This window comes from Aquarana catesbeiana, linkage group LG04 (genome assembly GCF_042186555.1).
Source record: "Aquarana catesbeiana isolate 2022-GZ linkage group LG04, ASM4218655v1, whole genome shotgun sequence".
NCBI classification, from domain to species: domain Eukaryota; kingdom Metazoa; phylum Chordata; class Amphibia; order Anura; family Ranidae; genus Aquarana; species Aquarana catesbeiana.
In genome coordinates this window covers 143643454-143665549 of record NC_133327.1, presented here as the reverse complement: position 1 = coordinate 143665549, position 22096 = coordinate 143643454, and the positions used below count along the sequence as shown (strand labels likewise).

At 42.2% G+C, this 22096-nt stretch overlaps 1 protein-coding gene across 1 annotated transcript in view; it reads right to left on the bottom strand.

Moving 5' to 3' along the window:
- LOC141139561 (uncharacterized) overlaps positions 1-22096 on the bottom strand; it is a 237297-nt gene that overhangs the window by 41265 nt on the left and 173936 nt on the right. Inside the window, 1 exon segment of the mRNA XM_073625823.1 lies at positions 9717-9847. Coding sequence (XP_073481924.1) covers positions 9717-9847 — 131 coding nt within the window.

Genomic DNA, 22096 nt, shown 5'->3' with positions numbered 1-22096 from the left:
GATATCCGCCTGCCACCCCCGATCGCGGGAGCAAAAGCCAGAACAGGGATCTGTCAATGTATACAGACAGATCCCCGTTCTGACAGAGGAGGAGAGAGAGATCTGCTGTTCTTAGTAATCAGGAACAACGACCGGCCTCCTCATCTGGTCAGTCCCATCCCCCCACAGTTACAAACACCTCCTAGGGAACACACTTAACCCCTTGATCGCCCACTAGTGTTAGCCCCTTCCCTGCCAGTGTCATTTATACAGTAATCAGTGCATTTTTATAGCACTGATTGCTGTATATATGTCAATGGTCCTAAAAAAGTGTCAAAAGTGTCCGATCTGTCTGCCGCAATGTCGCAGTCCCGCTAAAAATCGCAGATCGCCACCATTACTAGTATAAAAAGTAAATAATATTAAAAATGCCATAAATCTATCGCCTATTTTGTAGACGCTATAACTTTTGCGCAAACCAATCAATATACGCTTATTTTATTTTTTTTTACCAAAAATATGTTTAAGAATATGTATCGGCCTAAACTGATGAAGAAATTTCTTTTATTATAGCAAAACGTAAAAAATATTGTTTTTTTTTTTCAAAATTGTCGGTCTTTTTTTGTTGATAGCGCAAAATATAAAAAAACGCAGAGGTGATCAAATACCACCAAAAGAAAGCTATATTTGTGGGAAAAAAGGATGTCAATTTTGTTTGGGTACAACGTCATACAACCGCACAATTTTTAGTTAAAGCGACGCAGTGCCGTATCGCAAAAAATGGCCTGGTCATTAAGGGGGGAAATCTTCCAGTCTGTAAGTGGTTAAATGTATAGGCCATGCACAAAGGGAATATGGAGATGAAGGATTGATGTACAGATGTGCAGGATAAGAGCAGTGGGGGGTTTGTATACAGGTCAGATCAAAGACAGGTTGGGGCTGACATATACTGTGGAGGGGTGGATGACATTACAAGGGATTATTTTATTATTATTTGCACTATTACTAGATTGCACTGGCGCTGGCTTGTGGTCTTCTTGCACAAAAACTGTTCTCCCTGATCACTGGCCAGTATGTGACACATGACTGCTAGTTGTAGCCTGTGTTTACATTCTGTGATGCTGTGATTGGTCAAAGCAATCATATGGTACAGAGTCACTCCCTCTGGCTCTGTACCCTTTGCCTGTCATCTCCTGTGTCTAATTACAACGTGATCAGAAGACAATGCATGACTAGGAGTTTCTGGAGGATGTACATCCTACAAGGAAAATAGGGGAGCTGACTTGTCGTTTATGTACAGTGGTCGGCCCAAGTTCCATTAAAATTTTGAATCAAAACTTTTGATTGGCTGCTATTGGCAGTATACATGTGAATAGTGATGATGATGTGCAAAGGAAAAATACAGAACAGAATTCAATATATTATAGTTACATGAATTTTCATTGGTTGCACCAGGTTATTGCACTTTGTATATCAACATTCCCATTGCACTACTTTTCTAAATAATACAATAATTATTTTCTGACACATACATATGGTATACTACAACTAATAGCTAATTACATCTTTAACTGTGAAGAAACCAAATAGTGTGCCAATATATCATGATCACAATCACCTTTTCAAATCTGCCTATCCTAATGTGGTGGGTGTGGGAGGCATGCTGGGCAGACCTGCCAGACTTCCCTTGGCACAGCTGGGCACAACCAATGACTCAGCTCCTCTTTAGGGATTCCTGGGTGTTCCCAGGCCAGCTGTAAAGTTATAATCCCCCGGTCTTGGTACCACTTAGAACAGCTCTGATAAGAGCTTCCCATGGGGAGGTCTATACAAAGCAGTTCAAACAACGCAGCTCACTGAGCACTCAATGTGATGTACGCAGTTAATTCGCCACATGACCCATTTACGATCAATTCTCATCCTATTCTTACAAAAAAGATTACCAAACTACTAATACCCTTATGTCTCACTGCAAATGCATCAACCAAAATCATATCTCTAATTAATTGAACAGCTACCAAATCACACAATGAATTCCCCAAAAAGTCACCATTCCTAGAAGGCCACACTGGACTTCAAGTATTCATACACAGAACCTGATGAAACAGGAACAGGATGACTTTATCTTTGAATATATTTTTATGATTGAATATATTTTTATTAACCATTTTTCAAGTAAAGCAGTAGAGGGTACAGAATAAAGGGAAAAAAGGGGGGTTGGGGGGTAGTGGTAGACAAATACCAAGGAACAGGATGACTTTAACTGCTTGCCGACCGTCCGCCGCAGTTATATTTGCGGCAGAATGGCACAGGCAAGCGAATCGCCATCATGGTACGTCGGAACCATAGACGGCCACTAGGGGGCGTGCGCCCCCCCTGCTCGCACACTGAGCCGATGCGAGTGCCTGGCGGTCTTGATCACCGCCGGGCTCCCACAATCGCTCGGGGCACACGGGGAGCCGGGATCTGTGTGTGTAAACACACAGTTTCCGGTTCTCTGAGGGGAGAACTGACAGATCCTCTGTTCATACAGAGTATGAACAGCGATCTGTTAGCTTCCCTGCACAGCCCACATCCCCCTTCAGTTAGAAAACTTCCTAGGACACACATTAACCCCATTCACTGCCCCCTAATGTTAACCCCTTCACTGCCGGTGACATTTTTACAGTAATCAATTCATTTTTAATCGCACTGATCGCTCTATCAATGCCAATAGTCCCAAAAATGTGTCAGAATGGTCCGACGTGTCTGCCATAATGTCACAATCACGATAAAAATCGCTGATCGCCGCCATTACTAGTAAAAAAAAAAATATATTAATAAAAATGCCATAAAACTATCCCCTATTTTGTAGGCGCTATAACTTTTGCGCAAACAAATCAATATACGCTAATTGCGATTTTTTTTTTTACCAAAAATATGTAGAAGAATACGTATCGGCCTAAACTGAGGAAAAAAATGTTTTTTTTATATATTTTTGAGGGATATTTATTATAGCAAAAATAAAAAATATTGCGCTTTCTTCAAAATTGTCACATTTTTTTGTTTATAGCGCAAAAAATAAAAACCACGGAGGTGATCAAATACCACCAAAAGAAAGCTCTATTTGTGGGGAAAAAAGAATGTCGATTTTGTTTGGGAGCCACGTCGCACGACCGCGCAATTGTCAGTTAAAGCGACGCAGTGCCGAATCGCAAAAAGTGCTCTGGTCTTTGGCCAGCCAAATGGTCCGGGGCTGAAGCGGTTAAACATCCGTTCTGCTCCTCATTTATACGGCTGTCCCCTCAGCAAGCTATGTGCTGAGGGGGTATCAGTGTGGGCACACTCCCGAGCCGAGCGTCCATAGACACACACAGTGCAGCTTGGCCACGCCCCCACTCCCTTCTTATAGAATTTGACTGTCAGCAACAGGAGTCTATGGCTCTCACTGCTCTCAGAGTCTCCTGTAAGACCAGGAAGAAAGAGCAGAGCTGCTGCAGCCAGAAACAGTGCTGGATTGTGAGAGGACTCAGGTAAGTGTTTAGAGGCTGGTGGGGCGAAGAAGAGCTAGCTACCTTAATGCAGAGAATTATAAATCATTTTAAATACCTCTAGGTGATTCTAGCATAGGGAGAAAACTATTCAGTTTCAGGGAGCTTAAGAAGACATGTGATCACTCAATTAATTATTTTTTAAAATTTAATTTAATTAATTTTTTATTTTAATTTTAATTTTTTATTATTTTTTTAAATGACAATTTTTTTTTTATTGCATTTTAGTGTGAATATGAGATCTGAGGTCTTTTTGACTCCAGATCTCATATTTAAGAGGTCCTGACATGCTTTCCTATTACAAGGAATGTTTACATTCCTTGTAATAGGAATAAAAGTGACAGATTTTTTTTAAAAGGACAGTGTAAAAATAAAAAATAAAAGGTAAAATCAATAAGATTTTTATTTTTTTTTTTAAACACGCCCCGTCCCGCCGAGCTTGTGTGCAGAAGCGAATGCATACGTGAGTAGCGCACGCATATGAAAACGGTGTTCAAACCACACATGTGAGGTATCGCCGCGATCGGTAGAGCGAGAGCAATAATTCTAGCCATAGACCTCCTCTGTAACTCTAAACATGCAACCTGTAGATTTTTTTAAACGTCGCCCATGGAGATTTTTAAGGGTAAAAGTTTGACGCCATTCCACGAGCGGGCGCAATTTTGAAGCATGACATGGGTATCAATTTACTCGGCGTAACATTATCTTTCACAATATAAAAAAAACTAAAAGTTAACTTTACTGTTGTCTTATTTTCTAATTAAAAAAAGTGTACTTTTTCCAAAAAAAGTGCGCTTGTATGACCACTGCGCAAATATGGTGTGACAGAAAGTATTGCAACGACCGCCATTTTATTCCCTAGGGTGTTAGAAAAAAAATGTATAATGTTTGGAGGTTCTAAGTAATTTTCTAGAAAAAAAAACTTGTTAACTTGTAAACAACAAATCTCAAAAAGAGACCCGGTCCTTAAGTGTTTAACCACTTCAATACAGGGCACTTATACACTTTCCTGCCCAGACCAATTTTCAGCTTTCAGCGCTGTCGCAGTTTGAATGACAATTGCGCAGTCATACAACACTGTACCCAAACTAAATTTTTATCATTTTGTTCCCACAAATAGAGATTTCTTTTGGTGGTATTTGATCACCCCTGCGGTTTTTATTTTTTGCTAAACAAATAAAAGAAGACTGAAAATTTAGAAAAAAATAAAAGTTTTGCTTTGGTTTCTGTTATAAAATTTTGTAAATAAGTACGTTTTCTCTTTCACTGATGGGCACTAATTAGGCGGCACCGACAGGCACTGATAAGGCGGCACCAATGAGCGGGCACTGACATGCGGCACTGATGGGCACTGGTAGGCGGCACTGATGGGTGGCACTGACATGCAGCACTGATGGGCATTGATAGGTGGCACTCATGGGTGGCACTGGTGGGCACTGATGGGCACTGATAGGCGGCACTGCTGGGCACTGATGGGCACTGATAGGCGGCACTGCTGGGCACTGCTGGGCAGTGATTGGCATTGATACGTGGCACTGATGGGCACTGATACGCGGCACTGTTATGAGGCACTGATAGGCATCCCTGGTGGCACTGGCAGTGGTAGGCATTGTGAATGGGCACTGATTGGCAGCTGCCTGGGCATTGATTGGCAGCTGCCTGGGCACAGATTAGTATTTCCCTGGGGGTCTAGGGGGGCATACTTGGTGGTCCTGGGCGGCATGATGGTGGTCCTGGGTGGGATCCGAGGGGAGGCTGTGCTGATAAAGAATCAGCACAGACCCCCCCTGTCAGGAGAGCAGCCGATTGGTTCAGCGAGTAAGGAAAAGCCGATCACCGGCTCTTCCTATTTACCTCAAGATTAGCTGTGATTGGACACGGCTGATCACGTGGTAAAGAGTCTCCGTCAGAGACTCTTTACCTAGATCGGAGTTGCGGTGTGTCAGACTGACACACCGCAACAATGATCGCCGCGATGCGCACCCCCGTGGGCGCACCCCCGTGGGCGCACAGAGGCTTAATATCCTGAGGACGTCATATGACGCCCGGTCAGGATATTGAAACCACTTTGCTGCCGTCATTCTGCTATATGGCGGGCGGCAAGTGGTTAAACTACATAGAGGGTTCTTTACTGTTAGAGCAGTATGGATGTGGAATTCCCTTTCACAATCGGTGGTTTTAGTGGGAAGTGTCGATAGTTTCAAAAACCGCTTAGATGGGTATCTTAGCAAACACAATAGACAGTGATATGGTAAATGGTAGTGACATAAACACACTCAAACTGGTTGAGCTGTATGGACTGGTGTCTTTGTTTAACCTTACTGGCTATCTAATGAAATTATTTTATGGTACTAACCTCTAGAAAAGGAATAAATAAAAAGAAGAGAAGACAAGAAGAACAAAATTAAGATATTCTACTAAGGTAACATTGCAATATACCAATCCCACAAATGTGCTGATTCATGAAATATGAGAGGTGGATTTGGTTAGCTGACATTTTTTCTAGGTATAACAGCGGAGGCGTAACTAGAATTCATGGCACCCCATAGCAAAATTTTAATGGGATCCTCCCAGGGACCTCTCTTTTAACAAATGGCAACATCAGTTAGGACAATGGTGTCATTGATCAATAAAGTACTGTATGTTTAAATCAATGAAGGGCAGCACTAAAGCTGGTAATACAGTCCACTACAGTACACTATAAGGGAGCAGTACTGTGGATAGAAATTGCCATAGATGAGCGGCAAGTAGTTCAGGGTGACCAGAAGCTCTGAAGGCATCCAATCTACCCACAGATAAGTGGGATGCAAAGGTGATACGTGACTAGAAACAGCATGATCCTGTGTACCTGATGTCAGATCTTCTGGAATAGACGACCCCCTTAGTGGGCTCCCTTTTCCACCCTTTGGTCCAATAGCAGCTGAGTTGGCTGCTATGGCTATAGCTATGTCACTGTCAGCATTTGCATGGTTTAGGAACAGGGGCTTCAGCTCCTGAGTGTAAATAATGAAAAAGAAGTCCTGTGGCCTTGGCCCATTCATTGCATTTACCTTCCCACTCAGTACACAGTTCATCTCAATCCCTGAAGCTGAATGTCTTCATTCTCAGTAGGGCTTTTTTTTTCTTTCCAAGGATGTCTTTCATATAGCCAACATTTACTATGTACAGCCTGGCAGATGCAAATGACACCATCCTTTGACGGGCACTAAAAGCATTTTTATCTCTTTAAAAACATTTATTAAAATTCAATAGCATTCAGTAGGCATAATTCTAGCTACTTGCCGACCAACGCACGACGATGTACGTCGGCACAATGGCACGGCTGGGCAAATAGGCATACTTGTACGTCCCCTTTAAACCACATACTCTATGTCCGCTGGGGGCCCGCGATCGTGACACGGAGCGGCAGAACGGGGAGATGCCTATGTAAACAAGGCATTTCCCTGTTCTGCCTAGCAACATGACAGAGATCTACTGCTCCCTGTCAACGGTAGCAGTGATCTCTGTCATGTTGTAGTGAGGCCACCCCCCACACAGTTAGAATCATTTCCTAGGACACACTTAACCCCTTGATCGCCCCCTAGTGTTTAACCCCTTCCCTGCCAATGTCATTTACACAGTAATCAGTGCATTTTTATAGCACTGATCGCTATATAAATGACAATGGTCCCAAAATAGTGTCAAAAGTGTCCAATGTTTCCGTTGCAATGTCACAGTCACGATAAAAATCGCAGATCGCAAATTCCATAAATCTATCCCCTATTTTGTAGACGCTATAACTTTTGCGCAAACCAATCAATATACGATTATTGCCATTTATTTTACCAAAAATATGTAGAAGAATACACATCGGCCTAAACTGAGAAAGAAATTTGTTTTTTTTATACATTTTTGGGGGATATTTACTATAGAAAAAAATTAAAAATTCTTTTTTTTCGAAATTGTCGCACTTTTTTCATTTATAGTGCAAAAAATAAAAGCCGCAGAGGTGATCAAATATCACCAAAAATAAAGCTCTATTTGTGGGGAAAAAAGGATGTCAATTTTGTTTGGGTGCAACCTCGCACGACTGCGCAATTGTCAGTTGAAGCGACGCAGTGCCGTATCTCAAAAAATGCTCTGGTCAGGAGGGGTAAATTCTTTCGGGGCTGAAGAGGCTAGCATTGCTTTTCATTTGCAGCACTTTCCTACAACCTCTCCTTCTTATCCCTGCTATGTAAAAGCATTTTCAAAGTTTTGGATCCACATCCAAAAGTCTTCCCCTCTGACAAAGTGACGCAGTTTCTGCAATGGGTATGTATGCTGCAATGTCGGGCATGAGTGTGGAAAATCAGAAATTTCATCAGAAGGCCACTTTTCTTGATGTCATCCTCAGTGGAAGTGCTTCTGTAGCTTATTACCAAGCTTGTTTTTTTCACTAGGGGGAGCGACAGACTAAAAGTCTGCACAGGATGCCATGTAACCAAATGCTAGACCTGCCTGCTCCTACTCCGGAAAGGCTGCATCACTGGGGGTTATTTTATGCAATGAAAAAGTGCAAAATCTGGAGCAGCTCTTCATAGTAACCAATCAGCTTCCAGGTTTTATTGTCAAAGCTTAAGACCCCTTTCACACTGAAAGCGTTTTTCAGGCGTTTTAGAGCTAAAAATAACGACTGTAAAGCACCTGAAAAAAGCCTCATCTGCAATCTCAGTGTTAAAGCCCAAGTGCTTTCACACTGGGGCACTGTGCTGGAAGGACGCCCAAAAAAGTCCTGCAGCCAGCTTCCTTCAAGCGCTTTAGGAGCAGTGTATACACCGCTCCTAAAGCGCCCCTACCCATTGAAATCAATAGGCAGCGCTGCCGAAGCGCCTTCAAAGCGCCTCAGCAGTGGCACTTTGCGGGAGCTTTTAACCCTTTATTCGGCTGCTAGTGGGGGTTAAAAGCACCCCACTAGTGCCCAAAAAGCACTGCAAAAATGACGGTAAAGTGCCGCTAAAACTAGCGGCGCTTTACCACCGATGCCCGGGCGCTGGCAGTGTGAAAGGGCTCTAATTGAACAAGCTGAAGTTAGAAGCTGGTTACCATGCACAGCTGTACCATATTCTGCCAGTTTTAGTAAATCAACCCCTATGTGTTCTGCACTCTGACCGCACTTCTTAGAGAAGCCTGTTAAAGGGCAACTCCACTTTTGTAGAAAAAACAATTAGCAAATAAAAAAAATAATATAGTGTATACAATTGTGACACAAGTCATATTGCAATTGAATGTAATTAAAAATGACCGTTCCTTTTCAATCTGCAGTGCTGAAATTTTCTGTAATATGCAATTCAATATGGCTACCTGGAGACGTTCTGTACACAGATGGTGTACAGAACATCCCCAGAAATGTTGTTAACTGCTTATGTGATTGGCTTACTGGTTTTCCCAGAAACCTGCACTAAGATACAAAACAAATTTGAGCATCCCCTGCAACAAAAACTTCATTTTTGGTGAGATACTCGTAAAGGGAAATCATGTCTCAGAGCGTCTCCGAGTGTCTCCTGCGCCCCTGCTCCTCTGGCCACATGCGATACTGCGTACACCAGCAGTGGCACTGGAACGCATTATCTGAGTTTCCATTGATTCCTATGGGGAAGCTCGCTTTGATATACAAGTGCTCTGGATTACAAGCATGCTTCTGGAAGGAATTATGCTCATAATCCAAGGTACTACTGTATCATTTTTTTTTTTATTTGCTAAGTTTTTTCCCACAAAAGTGGAGTTACCCTTTAATGCACAGGTTTACAAGCTACCTGGAGTCAAGGGAACCATTTACCAAAACTGCAAACAGGACCTACAGTATGTGTGCCTGCTATTACACAATGTAATACATCCAGGGGTCTCAAACTGGCGGCCATCCAGCTGTTGCGAAACTACAAGTCCCATCATGCATCTGCCTGTGGAAGTCATGCTTGTAACTGTCAGCCTTGCAATGCCTCATGGGATTTGTAGTTTAGGAACAGCTGGAGGGCCGCCAGTTTGAGACCCCTGCATTAGAGGCAGGTTCACTTTTCACAATTTAATGAGGACACTACGAAAATATAACACCATCATTTCTACACTTTTTTACCAATATGATGTTGTGAGACATGATAGTTAAAAAAAATTCATTTAATAAATAAAATATTAAAGTACAGAAAAAAAAACTAAAACATGGCAGAGCTGAGGGGTGTGTAATTTAAGTACCTCGTTTATTGCCAGCTGCTCTCCCCCTCCGCCATAACGGTGGCTGGAAACATGTAAATCTTCATAGAGGTCCTCATCACTTCCCATGTCATCGGTGAGAGATGGTCTGTCCAGGGAGCCATCTGTAATCACTGTGAGGATAGAAACAATGCTTCACTTAGAGAGACTGAAAGTTTACGGAGACTTATATTAATATAAGAGCACAAAATGCAAATGAAAAAGCCCTACATTTTCTAAAACATATGCTATGTTGTAAGGCAGACTGTTGTTGCTCACATCTATCTGTCTGCTTTTGTTTGCTTGGCAAGCTGTTCATATTATTATATCACTACAGTAATATAGCTGAAATACAGACATGATGCAGATAATGAAATTACAGGTATTGAACTCTTATATGACAGCAGCTGCAAAACATGGGTTTCCCTTCAGAAATGTAAGAAATACCATTTTATCCTTCAAGCCTTGCATGACAATAAAGCTGAGCAGGAATAGTACTGTCCTGCAGAATTATAATGATCACATCACTAACTAACTAAGCTTCCAGTTTGTATGGCCATAACTAATTATTAACCAAGGTTTCCTTCATGCTCATTTGGATATTGATCAGGTTTTATACCAGGGAGGAATGACACCATAAGGTGTAATAATCATCTGAGAGAGAGTACACAGCTCAATACCATTCTTGCGGGTCTGGACATTCTACCAGTGCAGCATAAGTCATTGCATAGGGGCTCAAAATGGCCCCAGAGGAGGGCACATGCTTACCATCTGAAGCTTTCTATAGTGAAACTAGATCATATAAAGAACGCAGGTTGTGGTATTGGCTTAGGTGCACTGATGCTGGTGACATAGCAAGAGTTAATGCTTGTGGTGTTGAAATGAATGGATTAGTGAATGATTAGATGTGAAGGGAAACAGACAAATGAAGAAGCTGCACTTTCTGGCATCACATACAGCAGGTGGAACACCCTTTATTGGGTGATTTTAGCCTGGTGGCACCACAGTAACAGTTTTTTTCAATGATGATCCCTAATGTCAACTATTCTAAATACATCCACATTTCCATCTGACAAGGTTTCACAACCCAAAAACCAACATGCTGTGTTATTGCACAGAATTAAATAACAATTTGTTAGAGACCAAATGTGATATAAATCAGAAGACTCTTTCTTTGAGGTGGTCTGATGTATCTTATTATCCTTTGGACCTTGTATCATAAGTAGAGTTGAGAGCTTGAGATGTATGAAAGTTCAGTTTTCAATCAAAAAATAGACTTGAGGATGTGTATTGTTTCATTTTACTGTTCACAATAGCCATTTGTACAAGACTACTTATTAGTAGTCTTGTACAGACCCCATCTATTTTTTTTTGTGATAACTGCTTTTTTGTTAAATGTGTCCTAAACTGAGCCGTGTTTTATCAAATGTGTCACTTCCCATGAATGTTTAGTACAGACATGAGATTTAATTGTGACCATGGTCGTCACCGACATTTTGGGAAACTGAGTAGGGCACTGTATTAAGAAGGACTCCTTTATTCACTCACGAAAATTCTGTATATTCAAAGACCATTACCAGAATTTTTTAGGCACACATATGCTTCGATTGCATGCTTGGATTAAAATATCCCTTTATTAATATGCATGGATAAAAAGCAATTGTTTAAAGAAAATTGGCTGATTATTTGGGAGCTAGATACATTATACATCCTCGGGCATTGCCTCTCATAATAAATACATTAGCTCATAACTTATGTGTAGATTTATATCAACTGTTTACAGAAGCCCACCAATCAGATAAATACTTCTCAACGCGCTTCATGAACCAAAGTCACTTTTTACTCCACGAAGTATGGGGTTCATTAGATCTCATTATCATGTCAACCCTTTTTCTTTGCATAGTAGACCTTTACAACCTAATCCTGTCCCAGCATTCATACAATCCCGGGGCATGATGGGACTGTGACCGAATAAGGGGCGGGGTCACCGGTGACATCACCCAGTGAACACGCCCCATCCCTATATAAGTCGTTGCGGACCGTGCACGTGGCATTACAGTGGGAGAGAGCGTTGTGTCAACATCGGAAGAAGAGAAGAGGGAAGAAGACGGCGGAGAAGACCGGGCCACCGCTAGCAAAAGAGCGACAAAAGAGCAGAAAATAGCGGAGGAGCCTGGGAGAAGATACCAGAGAGCGGGAGAAGAACCGGAGAGCAGGAGAAGAACCGGAGAGCGTGGGGAAGAGGCCGGAGAGCACGGAGAAGAAGGAAGAGACCCCGAAGTTGGAAGAAGACCCCCCCAGAGCTGCCTAATAAATTATTTTAAAAACCTGTCTAGTGTGTTTTTTTATTGACACTTTTTTTCCTAGGTGAATGGGTAGGGGTACGATGTACCCCATACTCATTCACATAGGGTGGGGGGCTGGGATCTGGGGGCCCCCTTATTAAATGGGGCTCCCGGATTCAGATAAGCCCCCCGCCCACAGACCCCGACAACCAACGGCCAGGGTTGTCGGGGAGAGGCCCTTGTCCTCATCAACCTGGGGACAAGGTGCTTTGGGGTGGGGGGGCCGCAGGGCGCCCCCCTGCACCAAAGCACCCACAAGCCCATTTTGAGGGCATGCAGCCTGGTACGGTTCAGGAGGGAGGGTGCTTGCTCGTCCCCACCCCCTTTCCTGACCGGCCGGGCTGTGTGCTCGGATAAGGGTCTGGTAGGGATTTTGGGGGGACCCCCATGCCTTTTTTTTCGGCGTAGGGGTGCACCATTAAAATCCATACCAGACCGAAGGACCTGGTATGCTCTTGGAGGGGGAACCCATGCTGGTTTTTTATTTAAAATTTGGAGTGGAGTTCCCCCTCAAGATTCATACCAAACACAGTGGCTGGTATTGGCGGGGATAGAGGTCGGATCCCTGTACATTGAAAAGTCAGACATATGTTGGCTTCAATTCGTGGGGCAAAGTCGGATCCAAAGTAGGACAGCTGTCGTGTCGCACCAGTGTGAACCCGCCTAATAGCGCTCTCTGGAGTGGATGTGAAAAATCTGGTCTGAGAAATATAATTGTTTGATGAATGTCTGTCCCATTTTGCGTGCAATGTTACAACTATAATATAATCTTAGCTTAAATATATATTTTATTTTGTTCAGCTGTTTGTAGTGATACAGTGTTATAGTCATCCTTGTTTCTATAACCACAGTTTCCAATGAGAGGGATAAATATATGTAGCAGCAGAACAAAGATAGCATGTATATGAAATCTGACAAAGCTCGGCCCTAATGCACAATAACAGATTATTCATGATTGTCTTAACGGCATTGTATCTTGGGAGATTGTAGTCATGGAAACCGTCAATTGGTTTAATCCTCCAGCAATACATGTGTAAAGCAAATGACCATAATGACTAGGCCTGCCCCCAATACTTATATGTCTGGGTGGATTTAACTCCTTTCTCCTTGCACTATAAAGCCTTTCCTGTGTTTCCATCTCCTACTTTTCCCTCTCCTTCTACCACCCACACATATTAAAAGGAGCTCTGTGGCAAGCAGAGCCAAACAATGACAGTGGGTTATGTTGAAGTGGTTGCAGGTGAATGGTACAGAGTGTCGCCATGATGTTTAGGCTATTTGAACCATTACACTTACAAAATGAAGATTTAAGCATAGTCGCTCGGGAAACTCGCTAAGCATAAAGCAACTCTTAGTACGTCCAATTTGTTCCACATATAGGTCTCCCCTGCAGGCTCATATCCTGATGCTGCCTATAGCTCATATCCAAAGCGGTAGGTAGTATGCAGGAGAATGGAACTCCTGAGTATGACAGCAGTATATTCAGCCCACACAAGTCTTGTAAGCATGCTAAAATACACGATTCAATAAAGTGCTACACAGCAGGTCTTAGGAAAGCTGGATGGAATTGTGTACATATGAATGCATGCTTTCTTCATACCGGATATATTTCAAATCAGCAAGACACCACCTGGAGCAAACAAATCACTCCTTTTTTCCCCGAAACACGAAGAACTTGTCAAATTAAAATACAGTAAAAATGAACTTAACATTTCTTTGTATGTGCCTGTTTATGAAATTTGGGTGCACATGGAAAGTATAGCAAGCTGGTCAACTGATTCTTTGCAGAGGAAGTATTGGTGGAGCAGATAATTAAAGCGATAGGTAAAATCTATTCTATAGTTAGGTACAACACCATATAAAACATTCCACGGTAACGCTCAACGGTTTTTACCTTCTTTGCTCCACCAAAACTCCCATCTTACCATCCACACCTGACACAGCCCTCCCTAAGGGACTAGGGTCTGGTTCTCTCCATGCATTGTCCACCCAAAGAAAGATCTGCATGGAGATATTCTTTACATTTTAATGGTTTATTGCATCCTACACAGATGTAAGTAATATTATTGTCCTACTTGTGGCTTTTAAAAACCAAGGAAGCTGCACAATTTAGAGCTCTCCCATTCCTCACCACCATGTCCTTACTTTTGCTGCTCTCCAATTTTTTCAAAAGTCACCACACATTAAAACCATCAGTAAACCTACATATTATATGTATTATTAAAGTTATATTAAAGCTTTGGATTTTTTTACATCAAAATAATAAACATGTCATACTTACCTGCTCTGAGCAGTGGTTTTGCACAAAGCAGCCCCGATCCTCCTCTTCTGGGGTCCCCCATGACACTCCTGGCCCCTCCCTCCTGCCGAGTGCCCCCAGAGCAAGCAGCTTGGTGTGGGGGCACCCAGGCAGGCTCACTTCCAAGCCGCTGCTCTGCGTGCCCATTCACACACAGAGCCACGGCTCGGCCCTCATTGGCTCACTAGCTGTGATTGACAGCTGTCTCAGCCAATAAGGAGGGAGAGTCCCTGGAGAGCCGAGGCTCTAGTACACACCCCTGGAGAAAGATTGGGCTCAGGTAAGTATTGCGGGGCTGGGGGGCTGAGAACGCTGCTGCACAGAGAAGGTTTTTTTTTACCTTCATGCATAGAATGAATGAACTTAAAAAAAGCCTTGAGTCTTTATAACCACTTTAAATACGTTACTCTTTATTCATTTGTCTGAGCTCCAGCAGTTGTTTGACATTTAAAACTGAATTTTAGCCAGGCATAAAAACACAAACACAGTTATGAATGAATTAAGCATTTTATATAGATTTTTTTGTTCAATATCAGCCTTCCGTAATCCTCTGCACAGCAGCAGTCCAAATGTCAGAGGGATTGGCAACCTCAGGCACCCATCAGGCTCTGCTGTAGGACATGCTGACTGGGGGAATGCACAGAGTGACCATATCACTTGCTGTTGCTCATTCAGTATCCATTCAGTTCAGTTTGTGGGTGTGTTTTGACCAATGTTTTTGACTAATCTGTGCTATTCCTGCAGTGAACTTCAAGGATCTGGCTTTACTGTTCTTAACGTGCAGTACAGGACCTTCTGAAGCATATCTAAATTTTACTAATTTCACATTGTGTAATATTGTAAAGCTATCCTTTTTATAAAGATAAAAATACTTAAAATAAACTTGTGCTTTGCCAATGTAGGCCAAAGCAACAGGTTCAGTTTAATGGTGGCCCCATCAACTGCTTATGCTTACCCTCCCTACAGTCCTCTGCCACTCTTTTGGGATGCTGATAATGAAAAGAGGAAGCCCTGGGTAAGCAATGGTGTAGAAACAGGGACAAAATAGGTTGCTCCTTGGTCCTATATTAGCCTACAAAGCCATAACCAAACTCCTTCTCTGTTGCCATCACCCTGAGCCTTGTGTATGGCTAAATCTCTCATCTGTGTCCCAGGACCTACAGGACAAATCACATGTACAGCTTCCCTGTGATTGTAGGAGATCACAGTAGTGCTCTATGACTTTTTAACAAAAAAAAGTAAATAATCAAGAAAGGTCGGCTCTTCAGATAGCGGAATTTTACACAGCATTCCTTAGCTCCAGAGGGCAGGAACAGTCTCATAGAGAAAAATGCACAACTGAGGCTGTCAATCCCCTGCTATGTGCTGGAGGGGTGAGCGATTGTCTGGTGTTGGCATTGATTATCCAAAGTGACATGCAGATAGGTGAATGACAGAGCTGACATTAATCAAACTATGTGTTTTGGATTGCAGCTGATATACAGTATAGAAGGATATGCTTTGTCCATTTTTCATTGCAGAGGTTTACAACCACTTTAAAGCGGAGGTCCGCCCACCCCTGCAAAAAGTAAAAGCCAGCAGCTACACATACTGCAGTTGCTGACTTTTAATATTAGGACGCTTACCTGTCCTGAAGTCCAACGATGTCGGGTGCTCCCGCCGCCATTGCCAGTAAAGGAACCCGGGAGTAGAGCATTACGGCTTCACGCCGGGTCATTACTGCACATGCATGAGGCACCGCTGCATTCTCCTACTGGCCCGGCGGTGGGGGAAGGAGGGAGCCGAGCCGCTGACATAATGCGCCGTGGCCCGGACTTCCGGAAGTGTGGATAGGGTACCTGTCAAAGACAGATATCCGCTCCCCTCAAAAGGTGCCAAATGGCACATGGGGAGGAGGAGACAAATGAGTGGAAGTTCCACTTTTGAGTGGAACTCTGCTTTAAGATCTGCTTTAATGACGATTGCTATGCTGCTAGTGTGAGAATTTGGCTCTACTGAATGTACACATAAAAAGTTCATAGAAAGGCCATTGTATAAAACAGACAGCATTTACAGTTAATGTATTCAGTAAACACAACACAAGACACAATTGTGGCCAAATTCACTGCCCCTGAAGGAAACAATACACTGTGCATTCCAGGAATGTGCAAACACCCATTATGTCTTATTAAAATCATGCTGCAAATTGTATATTTCGGGGGGTTTAAAAAGCATTCATTAGCAGATTTCATTGTGATGACTAGATTTAGACATTTCTATCAGTAAATAAGTCAGACAAATCTTCCCCGATTCCAGTCTACAAGCCTTGATTAGGAGCTTCCTATTCTCTCTGACATCTGCCGTTGACCTAAAAATGTCAAAATAAGGCAAGCTCCAAGAAATCTTCCGATAATAAGTGACAGAGAGTGGTAGCACCAGAAGTGTTCCCAGGCTACAACTTTCTTCATGGAAAGACTTTATTAACTCTTCATTTAAGACATGAAGATAGAGATTTGTTATTCTCCAGTTTAGATCTTCATATTGCAATAAAAGGGTCACTTGATTTACAGTGGGGAAAATTATTGACCACTTACAAAGAACATCAACCAAAAAGCCAGAAAAAGCACATAAAACACATGCTATAAATTAAGTTGCAGTTCAGTGAGTAAAATAAGTATTTGATCCCCAAGTAAAACATGACTTGTTGGCAAGCACAGAGACAAGACGTTTCTTGTAGTTAGTGACCAAGTTTGCACACATCCCTTTTGTCTACTCTTCTTTACAGATCTTTTCTAAATCCTTAAGGCTTTCTGGCTCTGTCTTGGCAACTTGAATTTTCAGCTCCCTCTATAAATGTTTTATAGGATTAAGGTCTGGAGACTGACTAGGCCACTCCTTGAGCCTAATGTGCTTCTTCTTGAGCCACTTTGTTGTCTTGGCGATATGTTTTGGGTCATCCATGACCCATCTTCAGTGTTCTGGTTGAGGACAATAGGTTCTCATCCAAGATTTTACAATACATGACCCTGTCCATTGGCCCCTCAATGCGGCAAAGGAGGAACAGCCCCAAAGCATATTGTTTCCACCATAGGGATGGTTTTCTTAGGGTTATGGTCAGTATTTTCCTTCCTCCAAACACGGCAAGTCAAGTTGATGCCAAAGAGCTCAATTTTTGGCTCATCTGACCACAGTACTTTCTCCCAATCCTTCTCTGAATCATTTAGATGTTCACTGGCATGGCTGTACATGTGCCTTCTTGAAGAGGGGGAAACATTATGCTTTGGGGCTGTTTCTCTGCTACAGGTACAGACTGACTTTGCTGCATTGAGGGGCCAATGGATGGGGCCATGTATTGTAAAATCTTGGATGAGAACCGTCTTCCCTCAGCCAGAACACTGAAGATGGGTCATGAATGGGTCTTTCAGCATGACAATGACCCAAAACACACCGCCAAGGCAACAAAGAAGTGGCTCAAGAAGAAGCACATTAAGGTCATGGAGTGGCCTAGCCAGTCTCCAGACATTAATCCTATAGAAAATTTATGGAGGGAGCTGAAACTTCGAGTTGCCAACAGACAGCCAAGAAAACTTAAGAATTTAGAGAAGATCTGTAAAAAAGAGTGGACCAAAATCCCTCCTGAGATGTGTGCAAACCTGGTCACCAACTACAAGAAACGCCTCACATTTGTGCTTGCCAACAGGGTTTTTCCACCAAGTACTAGGTCATGTTTTGCTTGGGGATCAAATACTTATTGACTCACTGAACTTCAGCTCAATTTATAACATTTGTTTTATGTGTTTTTTCTGGATCTGTGGTTGATATTCTGTCTCTATCATTTTAAATACATTTAAAATACAGCTATGATAAAAAAATTATAGACCCTTCATTTCTTTGTAAGTGGGCAAACTTACAAAATCTGCAGGGGATCAAATAATTATTTCCCCCACTGTATGCAGAAAATAACCCCCCACGCCACGCATCTGCAAACATGCACCATGCAGTTCGGTGCGGCCAATTTTTGCAAAAGAGTTAGGTTAGGTTCACATCTATGTGTGTCAGTAGCACGCGCAAAATCGCACGTTTTACCGACACACACAGAAAAGCGCTGCCCTTTAGCAGATGTGTGGCGGTGTCATTAATTGCACCATGCCGCTCTGTGTAGCCCATTCTGGAAAAGTGTCAGGGACTTCTTTTCCACATTTCTCACACATAGGGCAGTCCATTGAAATGAATTGGCTGTTCTACACGCAACGTGAGGAAACGCACCCATGCTTGGTCTCATCTGTAGGTGAGAACCAAGCCTCAGGGACTTCTTTTGCGTGTTTCTTGTGCATAGGGCAGCCCATTGAAATGAATGGTCTACCCTATATGCGACGCATGGAAATACACTCGCGCTTGGTCGCACATGTAGGTGTGAACCAAGCCTTAAAGTGGTTCTTCACTGCATCTGAGCCCCACAAACTAAAAACACTATTTAACTCATTTTTAATATTCAAAGTAAACTCCCCCATCTATCAATGTCTCTATGCTTTATTTTGTTGAGAAATCACATTGAAAAACAACCCCCTAGCTTTTTTGAGCATCTTGAGTAAGGGCAAATGATTCATGTAGCATTTACTTCTTGAAATGTATCTGCCCTTAGCTCAGGCATGCAGGCAGGAGAGGGGGGGTTAGCTGAGAAAACTCCTCCTCCTCTCCTCCCCTCCTGAAGACTCCTGAGATGTACAGTATGACATCACTCGCCTAGGCAAGAAATCAGGCAGTAACTGAAGTAATGTAAAAAAAAAAAAAAAAAAAAATGAAAACAAGGAAATATGATATACTTTCCTATCTATTTACTTACACTAGCACCATATGATTGGGAGAGTGAAGTTCCACTTTAAGGAGAGCTGAGAACGAAGGAGTGGAACAGTGACAAAGAAAAACAGAAAACAATCAATATGAGTGACAGAACACAAATGTAAGGAAGTGTAGCCATAATGGGTTTTTTTCAGAGTAGGGTGGGGCTTTGTCCAGTTTGAAAACTTTATCTGACCGAGGATTTCAAAGAAAAAATAGGAGCTTGTTCACAATTTCAGTGTTCCAGGGTTCCAGAGGGATTTTTGCATACACATTTACAATCTACATTTTCATTGCAGTTCAGTATGTTTTTTTTTATTTTGACACTTTGTTAATTTTTTTGTTATTTATTATTATTATTTTCATTAGGAAAATGTGCATTCCGTGCAGTCCAGCTCAGTTGCACGGATTGTGATGCATTCTAGATGAAAAAAGTACAGAAAGTTGTACTTATGTTGAAAGCACTGGAACTGACCGCACTGGTGTGAACTAGGGCCATTGGAATACATGGCAAACACTGTGCATACAGTCTGGATGCTGTTTAAGGTCTGATTCACACCAGAACGCACTGCTCTTGCGACCAGCTGTAGGTGTCAATATATAATGTTACCAGCACCCCAAATGCAGATCTCAAATGTAGTGCGTTTGTGGTCACCAAATCACACTGTACTGCATCTGCGATTTGGTGCGGCACATTGGCATGCACTACTTTTTCTGAGTTCTGGTTCAATTTGCAGCTCATTCAAATGAACGGGCTGCAAAATCACACTGCACAGGAATCACACGGGAACTTAGCATGTGATCCTGTACGATTGGAGTGTGAAACGGCCCTAGAAATGCACTGGGAAGCATCTGGTGTGAACCAGCCCTAAAGCAGACCATATACTATACAATCTCTCATTTACCTTTAGCAAAATTAATGTAATATAAGGACAAATCTAAACTATCCATTCAATTAGTATCAAATCAGGAAAGCCATTATACTACATAGTTGATGGAAGATCTAAAATAGATTGTACATACAGTATAGTGTATGGTTAGCTTAAGAGAAATGCACGTGTACCGAAAACTGTTGTAAAAGCAGAACGTTGGTATAGAATGGCTCTATCTAAGCGCTCTGTAAACTGTTGGCGCTATTTAAGTCCTGTATAATAATAATAATAATAATAATGATCGCTATTGAAGCCTACTGCAGCCTTTCAAATAAAACCCCTATGGCCAGCACAACTAAATTTAAATCAAGCTGATTATTTATCTATTCTCCTTTTTCAGCAGTTTGATCGCTCAGCAAAATCAATTTGTAGATACTGCTCCATTCATAGATCCAACTAAAGTGTAAGGAAAGTCTTACTTTGTCAGCCCCTTTTAAGTCTTAGAAGGCAGTGCTGTCACATATGTTTACTAGATGTCGGATCAAGGAATAACAATGGAACAATGTGCCATTCTGTAATTGGGTGCCAGTAATGGCACAAAAGTCCTCTGTGTTCCTCTGTTTTCTTTTTACACACAGTTTTGCCTACAGCATTTATGGAGTGTTTGCTTGCCAAAAAAGCATTTTGTTTTTTTTTGTAGTCTTGGGTTCTGTCAAAATGTTGAAGTGCTAGTAAAAATGTTTAGGGTGTGCCGATCACATACAACACATACGCCATATCATTTGAGGTAGGTCCAAATGCTCTGTTACATGGGTGGCTTCTCTGTAATACTCCTGGTGATTAAAGCCTAACTCCAGACAAAAATGACATTTAGGCCTCTTCACACTTCTGCCTAAAAACGTAGTGTTTTTAAAGTTCACTCGTGTGAATGAAATACAATGGACAGAATGCTTTGAGTGGCTCACATTAGACGTGAAATCTCTTTATTCTTGCATACCATACCATTTGGCTTTGGATGCATTGATATTTCATTTGGCTAAGTACAGTATCTATGATTCCCAACTTAAGGAATTTATCATCGTGGCTGTCACCTTTTTATTACAACACAATTATTTCTTTTTTCATGATTGCTTCTATTTGCAGTGCTGTGGGGCTTCTATGGGAGCCAAATTCTCCCCATCACTAGCTAATTTGTACATGGCAGGGTGGGAGGAATGCTTCCACTGGTATGGGTGATACATAGATGATTTGTTTCTGATCTGGGACCATACTGATTCTGCCCTATCTTCTTTTGTGTCGTACCTGAACAATAATTGCCTCAATCTCAAATTCTCATACATGAGTGACAAGACTCTCATTGACTTCCTTGATATCACACTCGGGGGGGAATTGCCATACTGGTCTTATAGACACCAATACTTTCCACAAGTCTACAGTGGGAAATTCTCTACTCCTTGCTTCCAGCTGCCCCCCCCCCCCCCCCACACACACACACCATTCGTTCCATTCCAGTAGGTGAGTTTATTAGGGCTAAACGCAATTGCTCCACCCCCGATGGTTTCCAACAAGAATGTCTTAATATCTCAACACGTTTGAGAAATAGAGGCTATCATGAGTGGCAAATAAATAGAGCCATTGCTATTGGCTCTAAAAAGGGTAGGAATGGTCTAATTCATGGTCTATTGGACCCTCTAATAACAAAAGAAAAATTGGGACAATCAATCTATCACTTTTGTCACCACCTTTTCTAAAGAATTCGACCAGATTAAGCACATTGTCAGTAGACATCTTCCCACCCTTTATGGTGACAAGGATCTTATAGATGTCCTCTCTCATGGTTGTAATTTTTCCTACCACTGTGCTCCGACTCTGGGAAATTCACTGTCACCTAGCTTGTACCAAACCACCACATCCAAAAGTGGCTCAGTACCAATGGCTCGTTTAGCTGTGGTCTGAACACCTGTAGATATTGTGATAAACACAATGGAAATTACAAGTCTATCACCTCACACCACAATGGTAAACTATTTCCTATTAAGGACCTAATAA